General features: G+C 41.7%; 1 protein-coding gene across 2 annotated transcripts in view; it reads left to right on the top strand.

Annotated features, from left to right (window-relative positions):
• The window catches only part of LOC102808683 (voltage-dependent calcium channel subunit alpha-2/delta-3-like), a 311772-nt gene that overhangs the window by 212048 nt on the left and 82805 nt on the right, over nucleotides 1-16919 (top strand). For both annotated transcript variants that reach the window (XM_085496670.1, XM_085496668.1), the window contains exons 15-17: nucleotides 3810-3866; nucleotides 9546-9626; nucleotides 10071-10226. In XM_085496670.1, the coding sequence (XP_085352796.1) occupies nucleotides 3810-3866; nucleotides 9546-9626; nucleotides 10071-10226 (294 nt within the window). The remainder of the gene's footprint in view (nucleotides 1-3809; nucleotides 3867-9545; nucleotides 9627-10070; nucleotides 10227-16919) is intronic.

Genomic DNA, 16919 nt, shown 5'->3' with positions numbered 1-16919 from the left:
TGATAGACAGGGTGACAGTATTGGCACTATCCTACCTCTCTATTGTTTGATAGACAGGGTGACAGTTTTGGCACTAGCCTACATCTCTATTGTTTGATAGACAGGGTGACAGTATTGGCACTATCCTACACCTCTATTGTTTGATAGACAGGGTGACAGTATTGGCACTATCCTACACCTCTATTGTTTGATAGACAGGGTGACAGTATTGGCACTATCCTACATCTCTATTGTTTGATAGACAGGGTGACAGTATTGGCACTAGCCTACATCTCTATTGTTTGATAGACAGGGTGATCCCATTGGCACTAGCCTACACCTCTATTGTTGGATTGACCGGCTGACAGTATTGGCACTATCCTACATCTCTATTGTTTGATAGACAGGGTGATACCATTGGCACTAGCCTAGGTCTCTATTGTTTGATAGACAGGGTGACAGTTTTGGCACTAGCCTACATCTCTATTGTTTGATAGACAGGGTTACAGTATTGGCACTATCCTACATCTCTATTGTTTGATAGACAGGGTGACAGTATTGGCACTGGCCTGCATCTCTATTGTTTGATAGACAGGGTGACAGTTTTGGCACTAGTCTACTTCTCTATTGTTTGATAGACAGGGTGATACCATTGGCACTAGCCTACATCTCTATTGTTTGATAGAGAGGGTGACAGTATTGGCACTAGTCTACATCTCTATTGTTTGATAGACAGGGTGACAGTTTTGGCACTAGTCTACATCTCTATTGTTTGATAGAAATGGTGACAGTTTTGGCACTAGCCTACACCTCTATTGTTTGATAGACAGGGTGACAGTATTGGCACTGGCCTGCATCTCTATTGTTTGATTGACCGGCTGACAGTATTGGCACTATCCTACATCTATATTGTTTGATAGACAGGGTGATACCATTGGCACTAGCCTATGTCTCTATTGTTTGATAGACAGGGTGACAGTTTTGGCACTAGCCTACATCTCTATTGTTTGATAGACAGGGTTACAGTATCGGCACTATCCTACATCTCTATTGTTTGATAGACAGGGTGACAGTATTGGCACTGGCCTGCATCTCTATTGTTTGATAGACAGGGTGACAGTTTTGGCACTAGTCTCCATCTCTATTGTTTGATAGACAGGGTGATACCATTGGCACTAGCCTACATCTCTATTGTTTGATAGACAGGGTGACAGTTTTGGCACTAGTCTACATCTCTATTGTTTGATAGACAGGGTGACAGTTTTGGCACTAGCCTACACCTCTATTGTTTGATAGACAGGGTGACAGTATTGGCACTGGCCTGCATCTATATTGTCTGATAGACAGGGTGACAGTATTGGCACTAGTCTACATCTCTATTGTTTGATAGACAGGGTGACAGTATTGGCACTGGCCTGCATCTATATTGTTTGATAGACAGGGTGACAGTATTGGCACTAGCCTACATCTCTATTGTTTGATAGACAGGGTGATACCATTGGCACTAGCCTACACCACTATTGTTAGGTTGACAGGGTGACAGTTTTAGCACTAGCCTACACCTCTATTGTTTGATAGACAGGGTGACAGTATTGGCACTATCCTACATCTATATTGTTGGATAGACAGGGTGAAAGTATTGGCACTAGCCTACATCACCTATTGTGTGATAGACATGGTGACAGTATTGGCACTAGCCTACATCTCTATTGTTTGATAGACAGGGTGACAGTATTGGCACTATCCTACACCTCTATTGTTTGATAGACAGGGTGACAGTATTGGCACTATCCTACACCTCTATTGTTTGATAGACAGGGTGACAGTATTGGCACTATCCTACATCTCTATTGTTTGATAGACAGGGTGACAGTATTGGCACTATCCTACACCTCTATTGTTTGATAGACAGGGTGACAGTATTGGCACTATCCTACACCTCTATTGTTTGATAGACAGGGTGACAGTATTGGCACTAACCTACACCTCTATTGTTTGATAGACAGGGTGACAGTATTGGCACTATCCTACATCTCTATTGTTTGATAGACAGGGTGACAGTATTGGCATTATCCTACATCTCTATTGTTGGATAGACAGGGTGACAGTATTGGCACTAGTCTACATCTCTATTGTTTGATAGACAGGGTGACAGTATTGGCACTAGTCTACATCTCTATTGTTTGATAGACAGGGTGACAGTATTGGCACTAGCCTACACCTCTATTGTTTGATAGACAGGGTGACAGTATTGGCACTGGCCTGCATCTCTATTGTCTGATAGACAGGGTGACAGTATTGGCACTAGTCTACATCTCTATTGTTTGATAGACAGGGTGATACCATTGGCACTAGCCTACACCTCTATTGTTGGATTGACAGGGTGACAGTATTGGCACTGGCCTGCATCTCTATTGTTTGATAGACAGGGTGACAGTATTGGCACTAGCCTACATCTCTATTGTTTGATAGACAGGGTGATACCATTGGCACTAGCCTACACCTCTATTGCTGGGTTGACAGGGTGACAGTTTTGGCACTAGCCTACATCTCTATTGTTTGATAGACAGGGTGACAGTATTGGCACTATCCTACATCTATATTGTTGGATAGACAGGGTGAAAGTATTGGCACTAGCCTACATCTCTATTGTTTGATAGACAGGGTGACAGTTTTGGCACTAGCTTACATCTCTATTGTTTGATAGACAGGGTGACAGTATTGGCACTGGCCTGCATCTCTATTGTTTGATAGACAGGGTGATACCATTGGCACTAGCCTACACCTCTATTGTTGGATTGACCGGCTGACAGTATTGGCACTATCCTACATCTCTATTGTTTGATAGACAGGGTGACAGTATTGGCACTATCCTACATCTCTATTGTTTGATAGACAGGGTGATACCATTGGCACTAGCCTAGGTCTCTATTGTTTGATAGACAGGGTGACAGTATTGGCACTAGCCTACATCTCTATTGTTTGATAGACAGGGTGACAGTTTTGGCACTAGCTTACATCTCTATTGTTTGATAGACAGGGTGACAGTATTGGCACTGGCCTGCATCTCTATTGTTTGATAGACAGGGTGATAGTATTGGCACTGGCCGACACCTCTATTGTTTGATAGACAGGGTGACAGTATTGGCACTATCCTACATCTATATTGTTGGATAGACAGGGTGATACTATTGGCACTCGCCTACATCTCTATTGTTTGATAGACAGGGTGACAGAGTGATCTAGGAATTGCATCAGCAGGTCTCAGATTCACCTTCTGAATCGTGTTTTATTCATTCATTAACCAACTGTAACTGTAGTAATTTAAGTATGTTATAAGTATAGTTCAACAGTTACCTCAATTGTTTTAAGCTGTGGAGTGAATGTAAAGTTTGTAAAAAGCTGGGTTTATTTGTCATCCATTCATTTTAACGTTGTGAGCCCAAATGAAGTTTGCCTTTATTGCCATATCTGACACATTCATATTACACATCATTCCAACTCTTTTCTTGTTTATCTTTAATATCCTAGCCTTTGTATTGCTATAACTGTTCCTCTTTGTTTGTTTGTTTGTTCATATGTCAACTCAATATAATTTGTTGTTTTTGATGAAGAAAATTTAACATTTGTGTTTTTAACTAATCATGTGACTGAATTACATTGGTTATTTTAATTTCTCAGAAAATATTACTATGACATGAGTTTGAATTGTTGGAGTTCTTTGAGCATTTTTATATTTATCATGTGAGTTTTTTCCCAGTATTTCACAATGTTATAATTATATTTCATGTAAATATAATTTAGATTGACAAGTGTTGCATTATTCACAGGGATTAGCACTAATGACTACAGTTGCACAGCCTGTATTTAACAACAAGTCAGAATCGGTGAGTATCTCAAACAAAAATTAAATAAATTTGGTTTCATACATTCGAAGGCCATTTTGAGATACAGTGTGTACTAATATTGTATTTATTATTTAGTTCCCATCGGTCCAATAGTCCTGAACAATGAATTGTGTTTTTATCAGTCTGCCCATTTTAGCTCTGCTGTCGACTTTGTCGAGCGGAGCTTATCATGTGAGTTATTGTCCACTTTGATATTATGCATATATAAATGTTGACTTCTCTCAGATTTGTTCATTTCATGATGATATCTTCAATTCGAATATTTTTGTAATTTTTTGTAAAAAGTGATACTTTCGACTTCTTTTGAAAAAAACACAAGTCTAATTTCTTTGATATTATACATATAGATACTACATGTGGACCTCTCTTAGATTTGTTCATTTTGTGATTATTTCTTTAATTCTCTAATTTTTATAGTGAATATTTTTGTAATTTTTGCTAAAAAGTGATATTTTTGAAATCTTGTTAAAAACAGCAAGTCTGATTCCTTTGATATTATACACATTGTTCATTTTCTAATGATATCTTCAGTTCTTTAATTACAATGTGCATTGCTAACAGTGGAACTATCTCAGCCGACAGGCTGCTTGTTATTTCTTGGAAGCGTTTGGAACAATTTTGCTAAAAGTAAAAGTCACAATGTGATGCATTTGCACTTAAAATAGTTTATTTGCTTGACCGAAATACCAACAAAAAAGTGTTGAACATGTCATCTACCATTTATCAGGTATAACATCAGAATGATCTTATTCCTAGGAGGTGTGTCATTTTCACTGAACAAAACCTGAAGCTGGTTGATCATCATTTGAATTAACTCCATATTTTTAGCTCCGCTGTCGACTTTGTCGAGCGGAGCTTATCATATGAGTGATTGTCCGTCGTCGTCCGTCGTCGTCGTCGTCCGTCGTCTGTCGTCCGTGTCAATGTTTTACTTTTTCGACTTCTTCTTGAAAACTACAAGCCTAAATGCTTTGATACTTGGTATATATGTACCTTGGGGAGACCTCTCTTAGGTTTGTTCATTTCATGTTGATATCTTTAATTCTCTAATTTTGGTGAATATTTTTGTCATTTTTGGTAAAAACTGATATTTTCGACTTCTTGTTAAAAACCGGAAGTGCAATTGCTTTGATATTACATCTATAGGTACTACATGTGGACCTCTCTCAGATTTGTTAATTTTGTAATGATATCTTTAATTCTTTAATTTTGGTGAATATTTTTGTCATTTTTGGTAAAAACTGATATTTTCGACTTCTTGATAAAAACCGCAAGTCCAATTGCTTTGATACTACATATATAGGTACTACATGTGGACCTCTCTCAGATTTGTTCATTTCGTGATGATATCTTCAATTCTCTAATTTTGGTGAATATTTTTGTCATTTTTGGTAAAAACTGATATTTTCGACTTCTTGTTAAAAACCGCAAGTGCAATTGCTTTGATATTACATATATAGGTACTACATGTGTACCTCTCTCAGATTTGTTCATTTTGTAGTGATATCTTTAATTCTCTAATTTTGGTGAATATTTTTGTCATTTTTGGTAAAAACTGATATTTTCGACTTCTTGTTAAAAACCGCAAGTGCAATTGCTTTGATATTACATATATAGGTACTACATGTGGACCTCTCTCAGATTTGTTCATTTTGTAATGATATCTTTAATTCTCTAATTTTGGTGAATATTTTTGTCATTTTTGGTAAAAACTGATATTTTCGACTTCTTGTTAAAAACCGCAAGTGCAAATGCTTTGATATTACATATATAGGTACTACATGTGGACCTCTCTCAGATTTGTTCATTTTGTAATGATATCTTTAATTCTCTAATTTTGGTGAATATTTTTGTCATTTTTTGGTGAAAAGTGATATTTTCGACTTCTTGTTAAAAACCGCAAGTCCAATTGCTTTGATACTACATATATAGGTACTACATGTGGACCTCTCTCAGATTTGTTTATTTCGTGATGATATCTTCAATTCTCTAATTTTGGTGAATATTTTTGTCATTTTTGGTAAAAAGTGATATTTTTGACTTCTTGTTAAAAACCGCAAGTCCGATTGCTTTGATATTACATATATAGGTACTACATGTGGACCTCTCTCAGATTTGTTCATTTTGTGATGATATCTTCAATTCTCTAATTTTGGTGAATATTTTTGTCATTTTCGGTAAAAAGTGATATTTTCGACTTCTTGTTGAAAACTGTAAGTCCGATTGCTTTGATATTACATATATCGGTACTACATGTGGACCTCTCTCAGATTTGTTCGTTTTGTGATGATATCTTCAATTCTCTAATTAATTTATTTTGGTGAATATTTTTGTAATTTTTGGTAAAAAGTGATATTTTCGACTTCTTGTTAAAAACTGTAAGTCCGATTGCTTTGATACTATTCATATTGTTCATTTTCTAATGATGTCTTCACTTCTTTAATTGAAATGTGCATTGCTAACAGCGGAGCTATCTCAGCCGATAGGCTGCTTGTTAATATTCTGAATATTCTTTACAACATTTACTTATAATCTATTTACATTTCTATGTATTGACAATGAAATGTTAGAAGACCTTTAATTACCTTATTTACCCAGGAGTATGGGCTGTATGACTTCTATGACTGAGAGAGGCATAGACATAGTGAATTGTTATAATTTTACTTGTCATTTTGCTTTCTGAGCATCTCAGACCAAGCTTGTTAAATCATAGTAACTGTCTGTCCTCAGAGTTGTCTACTTTCTTTTCTGAGCAGAAGGATATAGCTGATGATCAGTAAATTAATAAACACTTTTAAACCTGTTTCTTTTGCTTTACCTTTGTATTTTCGATTATCCCTGAGAATAATGTTTTCTGCTTAATTGTCATATCATTGTCAGTTTGTGCATATGCAGTATTAGAAATAATTGCAAGTTGTTTGAGTAAAGGTTCGCATTCAATTTCAAAAAATGTGGCACATGTGAAGAAACATATTTGAAAAAAAAAATGTTTCCAGTCCCCTTCCACAGATAATAGATTGGACTCCCCTTAGTTGCTTCAGAACTGACTGTTATGCAAGAATTTGGTGTACATCATATATGTGTTTATTATCTATTATTTGATTTAAGGTAGAGATGCAGTTTATCTGACAGGTATTTTAATTTATATAGTTAATTAGGAAACCAAGATGACCTACCTTGTCCACAAAACTATATTTTCAGAAAGCTTATTGTAGCTTCTAAACCATGCTTCTGTTTCCTGTCAAAATTGGTTTATGGGTACATCTGTTTACTATGAAGAAAGTGCCGTCTTGAAAACTGTCTACCAGTTGTCAATTTTGTAGGGCAGCAGCTCAAATTTCACTACTTCAAGTTTATGCATAAATTAACACCCAGGCTAGTTGTCTGAATGATTGCTGTAACACTATTCAACTAAAAACAATGCCCCCACCGTGTTTTGAAGATAAACACATTGTCAATCATTTGTGAAAATTTCAAAACAAAAGGTCAAAGCGTCTAGGAGCTATTTTTTTTTAAAGTTCTGGAATGTGCACTAAAAAGAAGCTGAGATAATTGCTAATTTGTGTAACAATTCAAAGAAGTTTGCTAATGCTCATAATTAAAGTGGCTGTTACAGTTTCAAATTTAAATGTATTATTGTTTTGTAAAAAGTTAAATACAGTGCATAATATGAAGATCCCGTCATTTCTTTTTTTCACCATGTTTTTGACTCCCATGTGCGAAGCACAAAATGGGAGTCTTTGCAGTTAGTGTGTCTGTGTGTGTGTGTATGTGTGTATGTATGTGTGTCCGACTGTTCCACTGCTATCTCAAGAACCATACATCGGTTTTTGATGAAACATGGTGCATAGATGCTCTGGGCCAATGCGCAGATTTGATTAGGTTTTGGTAAAAATCCATGCTTGTTAATTACCTAATTTGCATGATAATTAGCTAATTTTTAGCTGTTCTATGACTGTTCCACTGATATCTAAAGAACCACTCATTGGATTTTGACGAAACTTGGTACATAGATGCTTTGAACATATGTGCAGATTTGATTAGTTTTTGGTAAAAATCCGTGCATATTAATTACCTAATTTGCATGATAATTAGCTATTTTTTAGTGGTTCCATGACTGTTCCACTGATATCTAAACAACCACTCATTGGATTTTGATGAAACTTGGTACATAGATGCTCTGAACTAATGCTAGGTTTTGATTAGTTTTTGGTAATAATCCGTGGATACTAATTACCTTATTTGCATAATGATTAGTCAATTTTCGTTTTTTCCACTGATATCTCAAGTACTAATCATCACATTTCAATGAAACTTGGTACATAGAAGTCATATGACACTGCACAGACCTGATAGTTTTTATGGTAATATCAGTACATATAATTACCTAATTTGCATAATTAATTAATTTTCAGCTCTTGATATAAGTAGTGAGCATTACATTTCAATGAAACTTGGTACTTACATACTCAAGGACTATGCAGAGATTGATTGTTTTGGATAAATATTTGTTCATATTAATCACCTAATTTGCGTAATTAGTTAATTTTCAGCTTTTCCACGGGTATCTCAAGTACTAATCATCGCATTTCATTGAAACTTGGTACATAGATCCTTTAGGACTATGCAGAGACCTGATTAGTTTCAGGGTAAATAATTGTGCATATTAATTACCTAATTTGCATAATTAATTTTCAGCTTTTCTACTGATATCTAAAGTACTACTCATCACATTTCAATGAATCTAGAATTATGCAGAGACCCAATTAGTTTTTGGTAAATATTTGTGCATATTAATCACCTAATTTGCATAATTAACCAATTTCCAACTTTAACACTGGTATTTCAGGTACTAATCATCACATATCAATGAATGTTTATATATGGATGCTGTAGGACAATAGACAGACCTGGATAATTGTGGGTTAAAATCTGTACATATTAATTAACCAATTTGCATAATTAACCAATTTTAAGCTTTCACACTGATATCTAAAGTACTAATTTCCATTTTAATGAAACTTAGTACAAAGATGCTCTAGGACAATGTACAAGCCTAATTAGTTTGGGGTAAAACTCTGTTCATATTATTTCCCTAATTAGCATAATAATTCATAATTTTTTGGTTCTAATCACATTTCAATTAAACTTGGTACATAGATGGTCTGTTACATTGCGCAGACCTCATTAGTTTTACAATCAAATCTGTTCATGTTAATTTTCTGATTTGCATAATTAGTTTTCAGCTAAGTAATTTCAAATTATATTTAATGTGTTTCCAATACTCTCAGCACATGGGAGTTCTTTCTAAGCTTTCTTTGATTTTTTTTATTATTTATGTACAGCCTTGCTAAATCTTGCTAAGCATTCAAAAGAGAGAATGTTTGCACCTGATATCTATATTTTAAAATTATAGTTTTTTTGAGTATGTACCACTATTCACAATTCTACAAAATTTCAACAGTCTATAGCCAATACTTTTTGGATAATAAAAAGCAAAAAAAAAATGTCACTCCAAAGTGCCCACAAACCTGCATCTCTACCTTAAGTGATTGAATACCCACTTTTATGTCAGATTATATGACCTTGTTAATATCCTTTGACTTTCAACCAGTTTGCAGGCATATTTTAGTAATAATGTTTGTATTTTTTCTCCAGCTTAAGCAAGGTATATTACTTGGTGTTGTAGGAGTTGATGTACCAGTATTCGAATTACTCAAATTAACTCCACCATACAAGGTATGTATTAGCTGATTATCATTCTATTGTGTCTTCCCACCCAGTATGAGTGACTACTAATTTAATATGTCATTTATGGCCATACATACTTTAACCAATGGCCACTATATAGGTTATCGCATGAATGAAGTATTGTTAGCTGTTGTTATTAAATATAGATGTCCCTGTTAATGCAATATTTTCACAACAGATCACAAGCTAGTTGATCAGTGATTAACATTTGTTATCAGATATTCATGTGCTGGTTGGCAAAAAAATGAGGTGCGAGTGCATGAGATATACCTAATAGCACTACTGGTACATACATGTACTTTAACTGATGACTTTCTCACCATTTAGACAGGATTGTCAATAAGAAAACAAGAAGGCACTCATACAGTTGATCTACTGAAAAGGCAATATTTGATCCTCTATATAAATACATTCTTCTGTGCACATTTTCAGCTTGGTGTCAATGGATATTCCTTTGCCATTACCAATAATGGTTATCTACTTTTTCACCCCGACTTGCGACCTCTATATGGACCAGATGATAAGTTGAAGCCTAATTATAACAGTGTAGATTTGGCAGAGGTAGAACTTTCTGACACTGAAGAAACAGTAGGTTTTCATTTAGAATCATGTGTTACTGCTCCTCACCAATAAATACATGTTACTGTTAGTCAATAACAATTACATGTTACTGCTAGTCACCAATAAACGCTTGTTACTGCTCGTCACTGATATACACATGTTACAGCTATTCACCAAGAAATACTAGTTGCCATTAAATACATGTTACTGCTAGTCACCAATAAATTCTTATTACTGTTAGTCAATAACAAACACATGTTATTGCTAGTCACCAACAAATACTTGGACCATTGGTGTCCAGGGATTCCATATTGACTAGAAGGCATGCTAAGTCTGTCACTTTTAGTCATCTGAAGCAATTCAACCTGTCACTGATACAAGTGTTGTTAGATACTTTTCTTTTGTTTTTACAATTTTTAGGCAACACTTGAATGACTCTTTGATAATCATTCTCCCTTTTTAGCTCCGCTGTTGACTTTGTTGAGCGGAGCTTATCATATGAGTGATTGTCTGTCATCGTCCATGTCAATGTTTTACTTCTTCGACTTTTTCTTGAAAACTACAAGCCTGAAGGCTTTGATACTTTGTGTATATTTATCTTCAGTAGACCTCTCTTAGGTTTGTTCATTTCATGATGATGTCTTCAATTTTCTAATTTTGGTGAATATATTTAGCTCCACTGTCGACTTTGTCGAGCGGAGCTTATCATATGAGTGATTGTCTGTCGTCGCCTGTGTCAATGTTTAACTTTTTTGACTATTTCTTGAAAACTACAAGCCTGAATGCTTTAATACTTGGTGTATATGTACCTTGGGTAGACCTCTCTTAGGTTTGTTCATTTCATTTTCTAATTTTAGTGAATATTTTTCTCATTTTTGGTAAAAAGTGATATTTTCGACTTTTTGTTGAAGACTGCATGTCCAATTGCTTTTATATTACATATATAGTTACTACATGTGGACTTCTCTCAGAATTATTTATTTTGTGAAGATATCTTTAATTCTCTTCTTTTGGTGAATATTTTTGTCATTTTAGGTAAAAAGTGACATATTCACTACGTTCAATTACCCACCATAGACTCCGGTCAGTCAAAATGACTATTTTAAACTGTAGGCATTAATCAGCGATTCTGCCGGTGACAGAGAGATAGAATCCAGGTCAGGGGAAGCCCCATGACCTCAAGATTCTTTTACCCCTTACGTCACGAACCCACGTGACCGAGGCCTCCTGGCAGCGCCACAGGTAGCCGTCCTTCACTCTTAATTTCTCTCCGCCTCGAGTGGAGATGAAATCTAGTGAGCTCTGCTGGATCGCCTGCTTTTTTTTTCATGTCCGGATTTATAGCTTGGGTTGTTGCCGCTGCTCGGCATCCGACATGGTAGCTGGTAGGATAAGTTTTCCTTGACTTTTTTTACCCTCGTGTCGTTTTTCCCCTTTGTGTGTAGTATTTTTCACAACAAAGAAATCAAAATCCAGCGCCACTACATAGTCACATGTTGATTTCATGGCGGCACCTTTTACAACTGTAATTCGTCTCCCTCATGCATGTCGTCTTTTATTTTAAATGTATTTAGCAATATATCGATGTAATGACAGCTCCAAGGCTCGCTGCCTTTTTCTTCCAGTCTCCTCGTCTTTCGAGCCGACCGTACAGTGGTTTATTCAGAATCTACCAGCATAGAACCCGCATCCGAGATGCTTTGTCATGGCTACGTGTGGGTTTCGGGGTTTTTTGCGTGAAAGCGTGTTTTTTTCACTGGAGTTCTGAGGCCTGAGATTTTCTTTCAGAGCCATCAAAATCGCTGACACTAACCGCATCACAGCAAGGTCGCGTGTCCAGTAAACAAATCGGTTAAAGTGAGTAGCGTGTTTTGCATGAGTGGAAAGTCCTCACGCTTGGCTACCAGTACTTCATGTACCGGGACGTCGAGTAAGAGGCCCGACGGCGGAGGTACCGATATTTTCTCAGTCTCCCCTGCTGATCGGAGGGCATCCTCACAGTCTGTTTTTTCAGGCAGTGTTTTTACCCGATTTTACCGGCTGCAGCGAGGCTGTGCCCCTGGAGGCTTTCCTCCTATGGGGTCCGTTGCGGGTCTCTTCGTGGACCCTTCCTCGCACGGCGCCGAGTTTGCCTCCGAGTTGAAGGCTTTGGTCGAAGGACTGTCGGGGCAATTGCGTCCCTGGCAGGCCAGGTAGATCAGACGCAGTCAGAGCGAGCTGTCTCCACTGTGTCCCCTCGGTGGGCAAGCAGGAAGAGACACGAAAGCATGTTTGCATTCAAACACGTCTTTTCCGGGGAACCCCCGTTCCCAGGCACGGCTCTCCCACTATTTTGGGGGGTTGGCGAGGCCCAGGCTAATTGCCCCAGTCCTTCTCTGGATCCTCGGGGTGCTGGCGGCAAAGTCTCCGATCTCGGGGCAGGGCTTTCAGGGCAGGGCACACGTTGCCCCCCCTACTTTCAGCCAGCTAGGGTTTGTCGCGTGGTAACGGTACAACTAGTAACTAGTTTTTCCTTGTGTCCGGTCCCTGCTGTGGGTTTTGACTCCTTTCTTACCGACCCACAGGCGTCCCCAGAGGGAACCGACCCTGTCATGAGACGCACAGTCGAACACGCTCCCTCTCACATATTAAAGTGAAAGGAGATGCAGTTCGCTCGCGTCGCGTCGGTACTCCGGGCGTTCCTTCAGAGTCATCCATCTGTATGACTCGGTGAGCCACGCTTTTGTGGTGAGGCGGAGTATCATCGATCCCAGTGATATATACCCCACCCTTGATCCTAAAGCAACCACCTAAGGTTGCTTCAACGCTTATGGGATCACCGGCGTCGGGATCCAAAGCAACCCCGTTGGCAAGTCTTTCCCTGTCCGCCTGAGTGCGGAGTGGGGAGCAGAGCATGCAAATGGTGTTGATGGGCGGCGTTGGTCAGCTGTGGAGGATGTAATGCTTAAGGCCCCCGAGTGGGGATAACATAAGGCAACACTTTCCACTGGACCAAAAGCTACCCGGTCGGTGTGGTTTTGGGATCAGACCCCATAGCGTGGGATGAGACCAAAACGCCCCCAACCGGATTCCAAAGCTCCTTCCCCAGACCCCGGTACCACGAATTTGGTAAACCGGGCAAAGGGGGATAGCCGCGTTCCATGGGTGTCCTTTCCAATTGAAGACGACCCATCTAGCCGTGAGGGCAGAGTTGCTTGAGCACATTATGCGTGACCAGCACTCTGGAGACCTTGGAGGCAGAACGCACCAGCCTCCTAGACCAGGCGACATTTTTACTGGTGGGCCACCGCACATCTACATGCGACACCCCCTAGTGTTGCCTGGCTCTCTTGGCCAGGACCACTACCGTGCTACGGCCTTAGACGCACATGTTTTCGCCGACAAGCTGAGCCGGGGTACGTCCCCGCCTCAGTGACGCAGACTGGACTTCCTCTACCCTCTTTGTTCAGGGAATGGTGGGTACAGTCTCGGAACTTCGGAGTGCAATGAACCGGAGGGTTCAGTTTGAATCTGCTAGCCAGTTGGTCCTACCATGGGCAATCGGAGGGCACCCCAAGCACAGAAAACACAACGCCCTAGGGCATTGTCCGCTAGCTGGAGTCAGCCAGGAGGCAAGCCTTTATACCCTTCCATGGGAGGGGAGGGTAGTGGCGCGTCCCCAGGGAGGTAAGAGCCAGGTGGTGGCTCCTCACCCTCCCTGGGCGGACGTCCACCCGGCAGCAGGGGAGGCATGTTTGACGCTCACCTCTGCAACCGGGGGGGGGGGAAGGCACGTGTTTGGTGAATGGCCAGGTCACAACTTAGTGACTACTTCAGGCCTTGGGGACTCACCTCATGGGGGAAGTAAGCCCCCCCCCCCCTCGCAACTGCCGAACACGTGGCCACATATCCCTGTCAACACAGATTGCGCCGGTGTAGTCCGGTTTGGAGACAACGGGTGACCAATCCCTGGACCTTTCCAGGTGGTAACATCAGTTTACGGAATACCGCTGAAATCTCCTTTTCCCCCCGTCAGTGTCTCCCCTGTTGGGCACTGCCAGGGGACTCCCGCAAGGCGGAAGTAATCAGACAGGAAGTAGCAGTTTGCTGGGGAAAGACGCCATACACAGGGTACATCAGCCAGGGCTAAGGCCAGGCTTCTACCCAAATGGGTTCGTAATAGCAAATCTACAAATGGCAGGCGTCCAGTTTTGGACCTAGGCAGACTGAATCAGTACGTGCTCCTCGATCGGTTCCACATGGAGACACCATTCATTGTTCTTCTCTCCATCCACAGTTTTGACTGGCTAGCCCCGTTAGACTTAAGCGGGGCCTACCTGCACGTACCGATGCACCCAGTGAGTTGCCATCTCCTTCGAATCGCCCAGCTGGGCCATGTATTCGAATCTCGGGTGCCTCCACATTCGGGTTAGGCACAGCGCCCTACGTGTTCACCAGCGTGATGAAACAGGTAGTGCTGCTGCTTCACCAGATGTCGGTACACCTCAATCCGTACCCAGACTTCCGGTTACCAACAACCCGGGCAAGGGGTAATAGCCAAAGGTGTCAGGCTAACACAGGATTTACTTCACCAGTTGGGCTCATTGGTAAATCGACAAGTCCCACCTCGACCCAACGCGCAGTTGGTGTCCCTGGGCATGGAGTTTTGACACAGAGGTATGCTGGGCTTAGCTATTTCAAGCGTATTGCTTAGCGCTAGGCAGCCTAGCCGAATGCCTAGTCAGCGTTCCCTCTGTGTCCCTCCGCGAACTAACACGGATCATCGAAATGATGACCTCGGTTCGAAGGGTCGTTCCCCAGGCCGCACTACGCAGCCGCCCGGTATAACGCTTGTTATAGCGCCGAGCTCTCCTATGGGAACTAGATAGGCGGGTTTTGATCTCGGACCAAGTGAAGGAAGCCCTGCCCTGGTGGTCGCCACTGGCCAACCTCGGACAGGGGAGCCCCTTGGGCCCGCTCATCGCAGGTATGACTCTGGTAACAGATACCTCCCCCTAGGGTTGGGGAGCACATCTATTGGGCCAATAAGCCCGAGGATATGGCCCCCTCATTAGTTTCGGGACTACCATATCAACCGGCTCGAACTGAGAACAGTGTACTTAGCACTACCACGCTTTCTACCCATAGTTCGAGACCACAGAGTCCTGCTCCGCACAGGCAACGCAGCGGTGGTCTTCTTCAAGAAGGAGGGGGGACACGTTCCCCATTGTTGTCAGTCCTAGCGGAGCAAAATCCTCCTTTGGTGCCTGGAATACAATGTGGAGCTAACCGCACACCACCTTCCAGGGGTGAGGAACAGTCTGGCGACGCCCTTTCAGGGCGGCTCCGTCTCCAGAACACGGAGTAGCTTATACCCCAGTGGGTAGCCTCTAGGCTGTTTTCGGCCGTGGGACGGTCCAAGGTTGGACCGTTTTGCCGCACCCCGGAACGCCAAGCTCCCGACGTACGTAACACTCCTGCTGACTCCAGGAGCCTGGGCCAGGGTCACTTTGCTAGCCCCGTGGACCCACTTAGTTGTGTACGCCTTTCCTCCCTTCCCGCTAGTTCACCGGGCACCAGAGAAAAGCTTCGACAGGTGCACACCCGCATATTATCATGGGTTGCACCCAATTGGCCAAGCAAGGCCTAGTTTCCACTTCTGTTGGGAAGGCTAGTCGAAGCGCCAGCAGTGCTTCCGGACTTACCGGACCTGCCGTCCCAACCAGACGGCGCACTACCGACGAGCCCAGCAGGTATCACTTACACGCATAGAGGCTCTCAGTAGACCCACACATATGAAAGCCTTATCTGAGCGGGCTGCCAACGTCCTGACCAGGGCGAACAGGGATTCCACCTACGCGGCCTACATTTCTAGGCTGCAAGCATACACTGATTGGTGTAGCAGAAGGGAGATTGATCCATACCATCCCTCTATTGGCTAGGTAGCAGGCTCCTTCGTCCACCTGTTTGACGAAGTGGGTTTGTTCTACGCAGCGAGCGTTGGCTACAGGTTGGTCTTGTCCCCCACCGCTCAGAACGTACGGGAACAAGACTAGCCGATTGTCCTATTTTTAGGAGACTATTTACTGCTTTCCAGACACCAAGACCCCATACAAGGGAGCCGCCCAACTGGGACTCGTCGGCTGTGTTGTCTGCTCTAAGCAGACCGCCTTTTGAGCCTCTCCAATCAGCACCACTCAATTTTTTATGTGGAAAATAGTCTTCCTACTGGCCCTCGCCTCAGGTAGGCGCCGGTCAAAGCTAGGCGCGCACTATCCTTTGCGGACGGTTGTGCCGCTTTTATGGGCGATCAAGTTGTACTAAGACACGAATCGGGTTCTCGCCAAGAACCAAATCCCAGGACACGATCCTCAACCGATCGTCATCCCCCGGCTGGCAAATATTGTCAGTCCGGTGGATCAGGAGGAATTGCTTCTCTGCCCGGTCCAAGCGCTGAGTTGCTACGAGAACCGTACCAGGTTTTCTAGACGGGGAACCAAACACATGTTTTTGTGTTACGGCCCTGACAAGCGGGATAAGCCGGTTTCCCCGACTTCCATCCCCAGGTGGATTACTGCGACTGTACTGGAGGTCTATAATACACTATCCTCCTCAACACAGACCTTGCAGAGACACCAAGTACAAGAACATGAGGTCCGTGCGATTGCTAACTCACTAGCGCTAGCCTCAGGTGCCCCCCTCAAACACATTCTGAGGGCAGGCTTCTGGAGAATGCAGAAC

This window comes from Saccoglossus kowalevskii, chromosome 3, assembly GCF_978046115.1.
Source record: "Saccoglossus kowalevskii chromosome 3, keSacKowa6.1, whole genome shotgun sequence".
Lineage (NCBI taxonomy): Eukaryota > Metazoa > Hemichordata > Enteropneusta > Harrimaniidae > Saccoglossus > Saccoglossus kowalevskii.
Note: the sequence above shows the minus strand (reverse complement) of the source record. Positions and strands in the feature narration are given on the sequence as shown.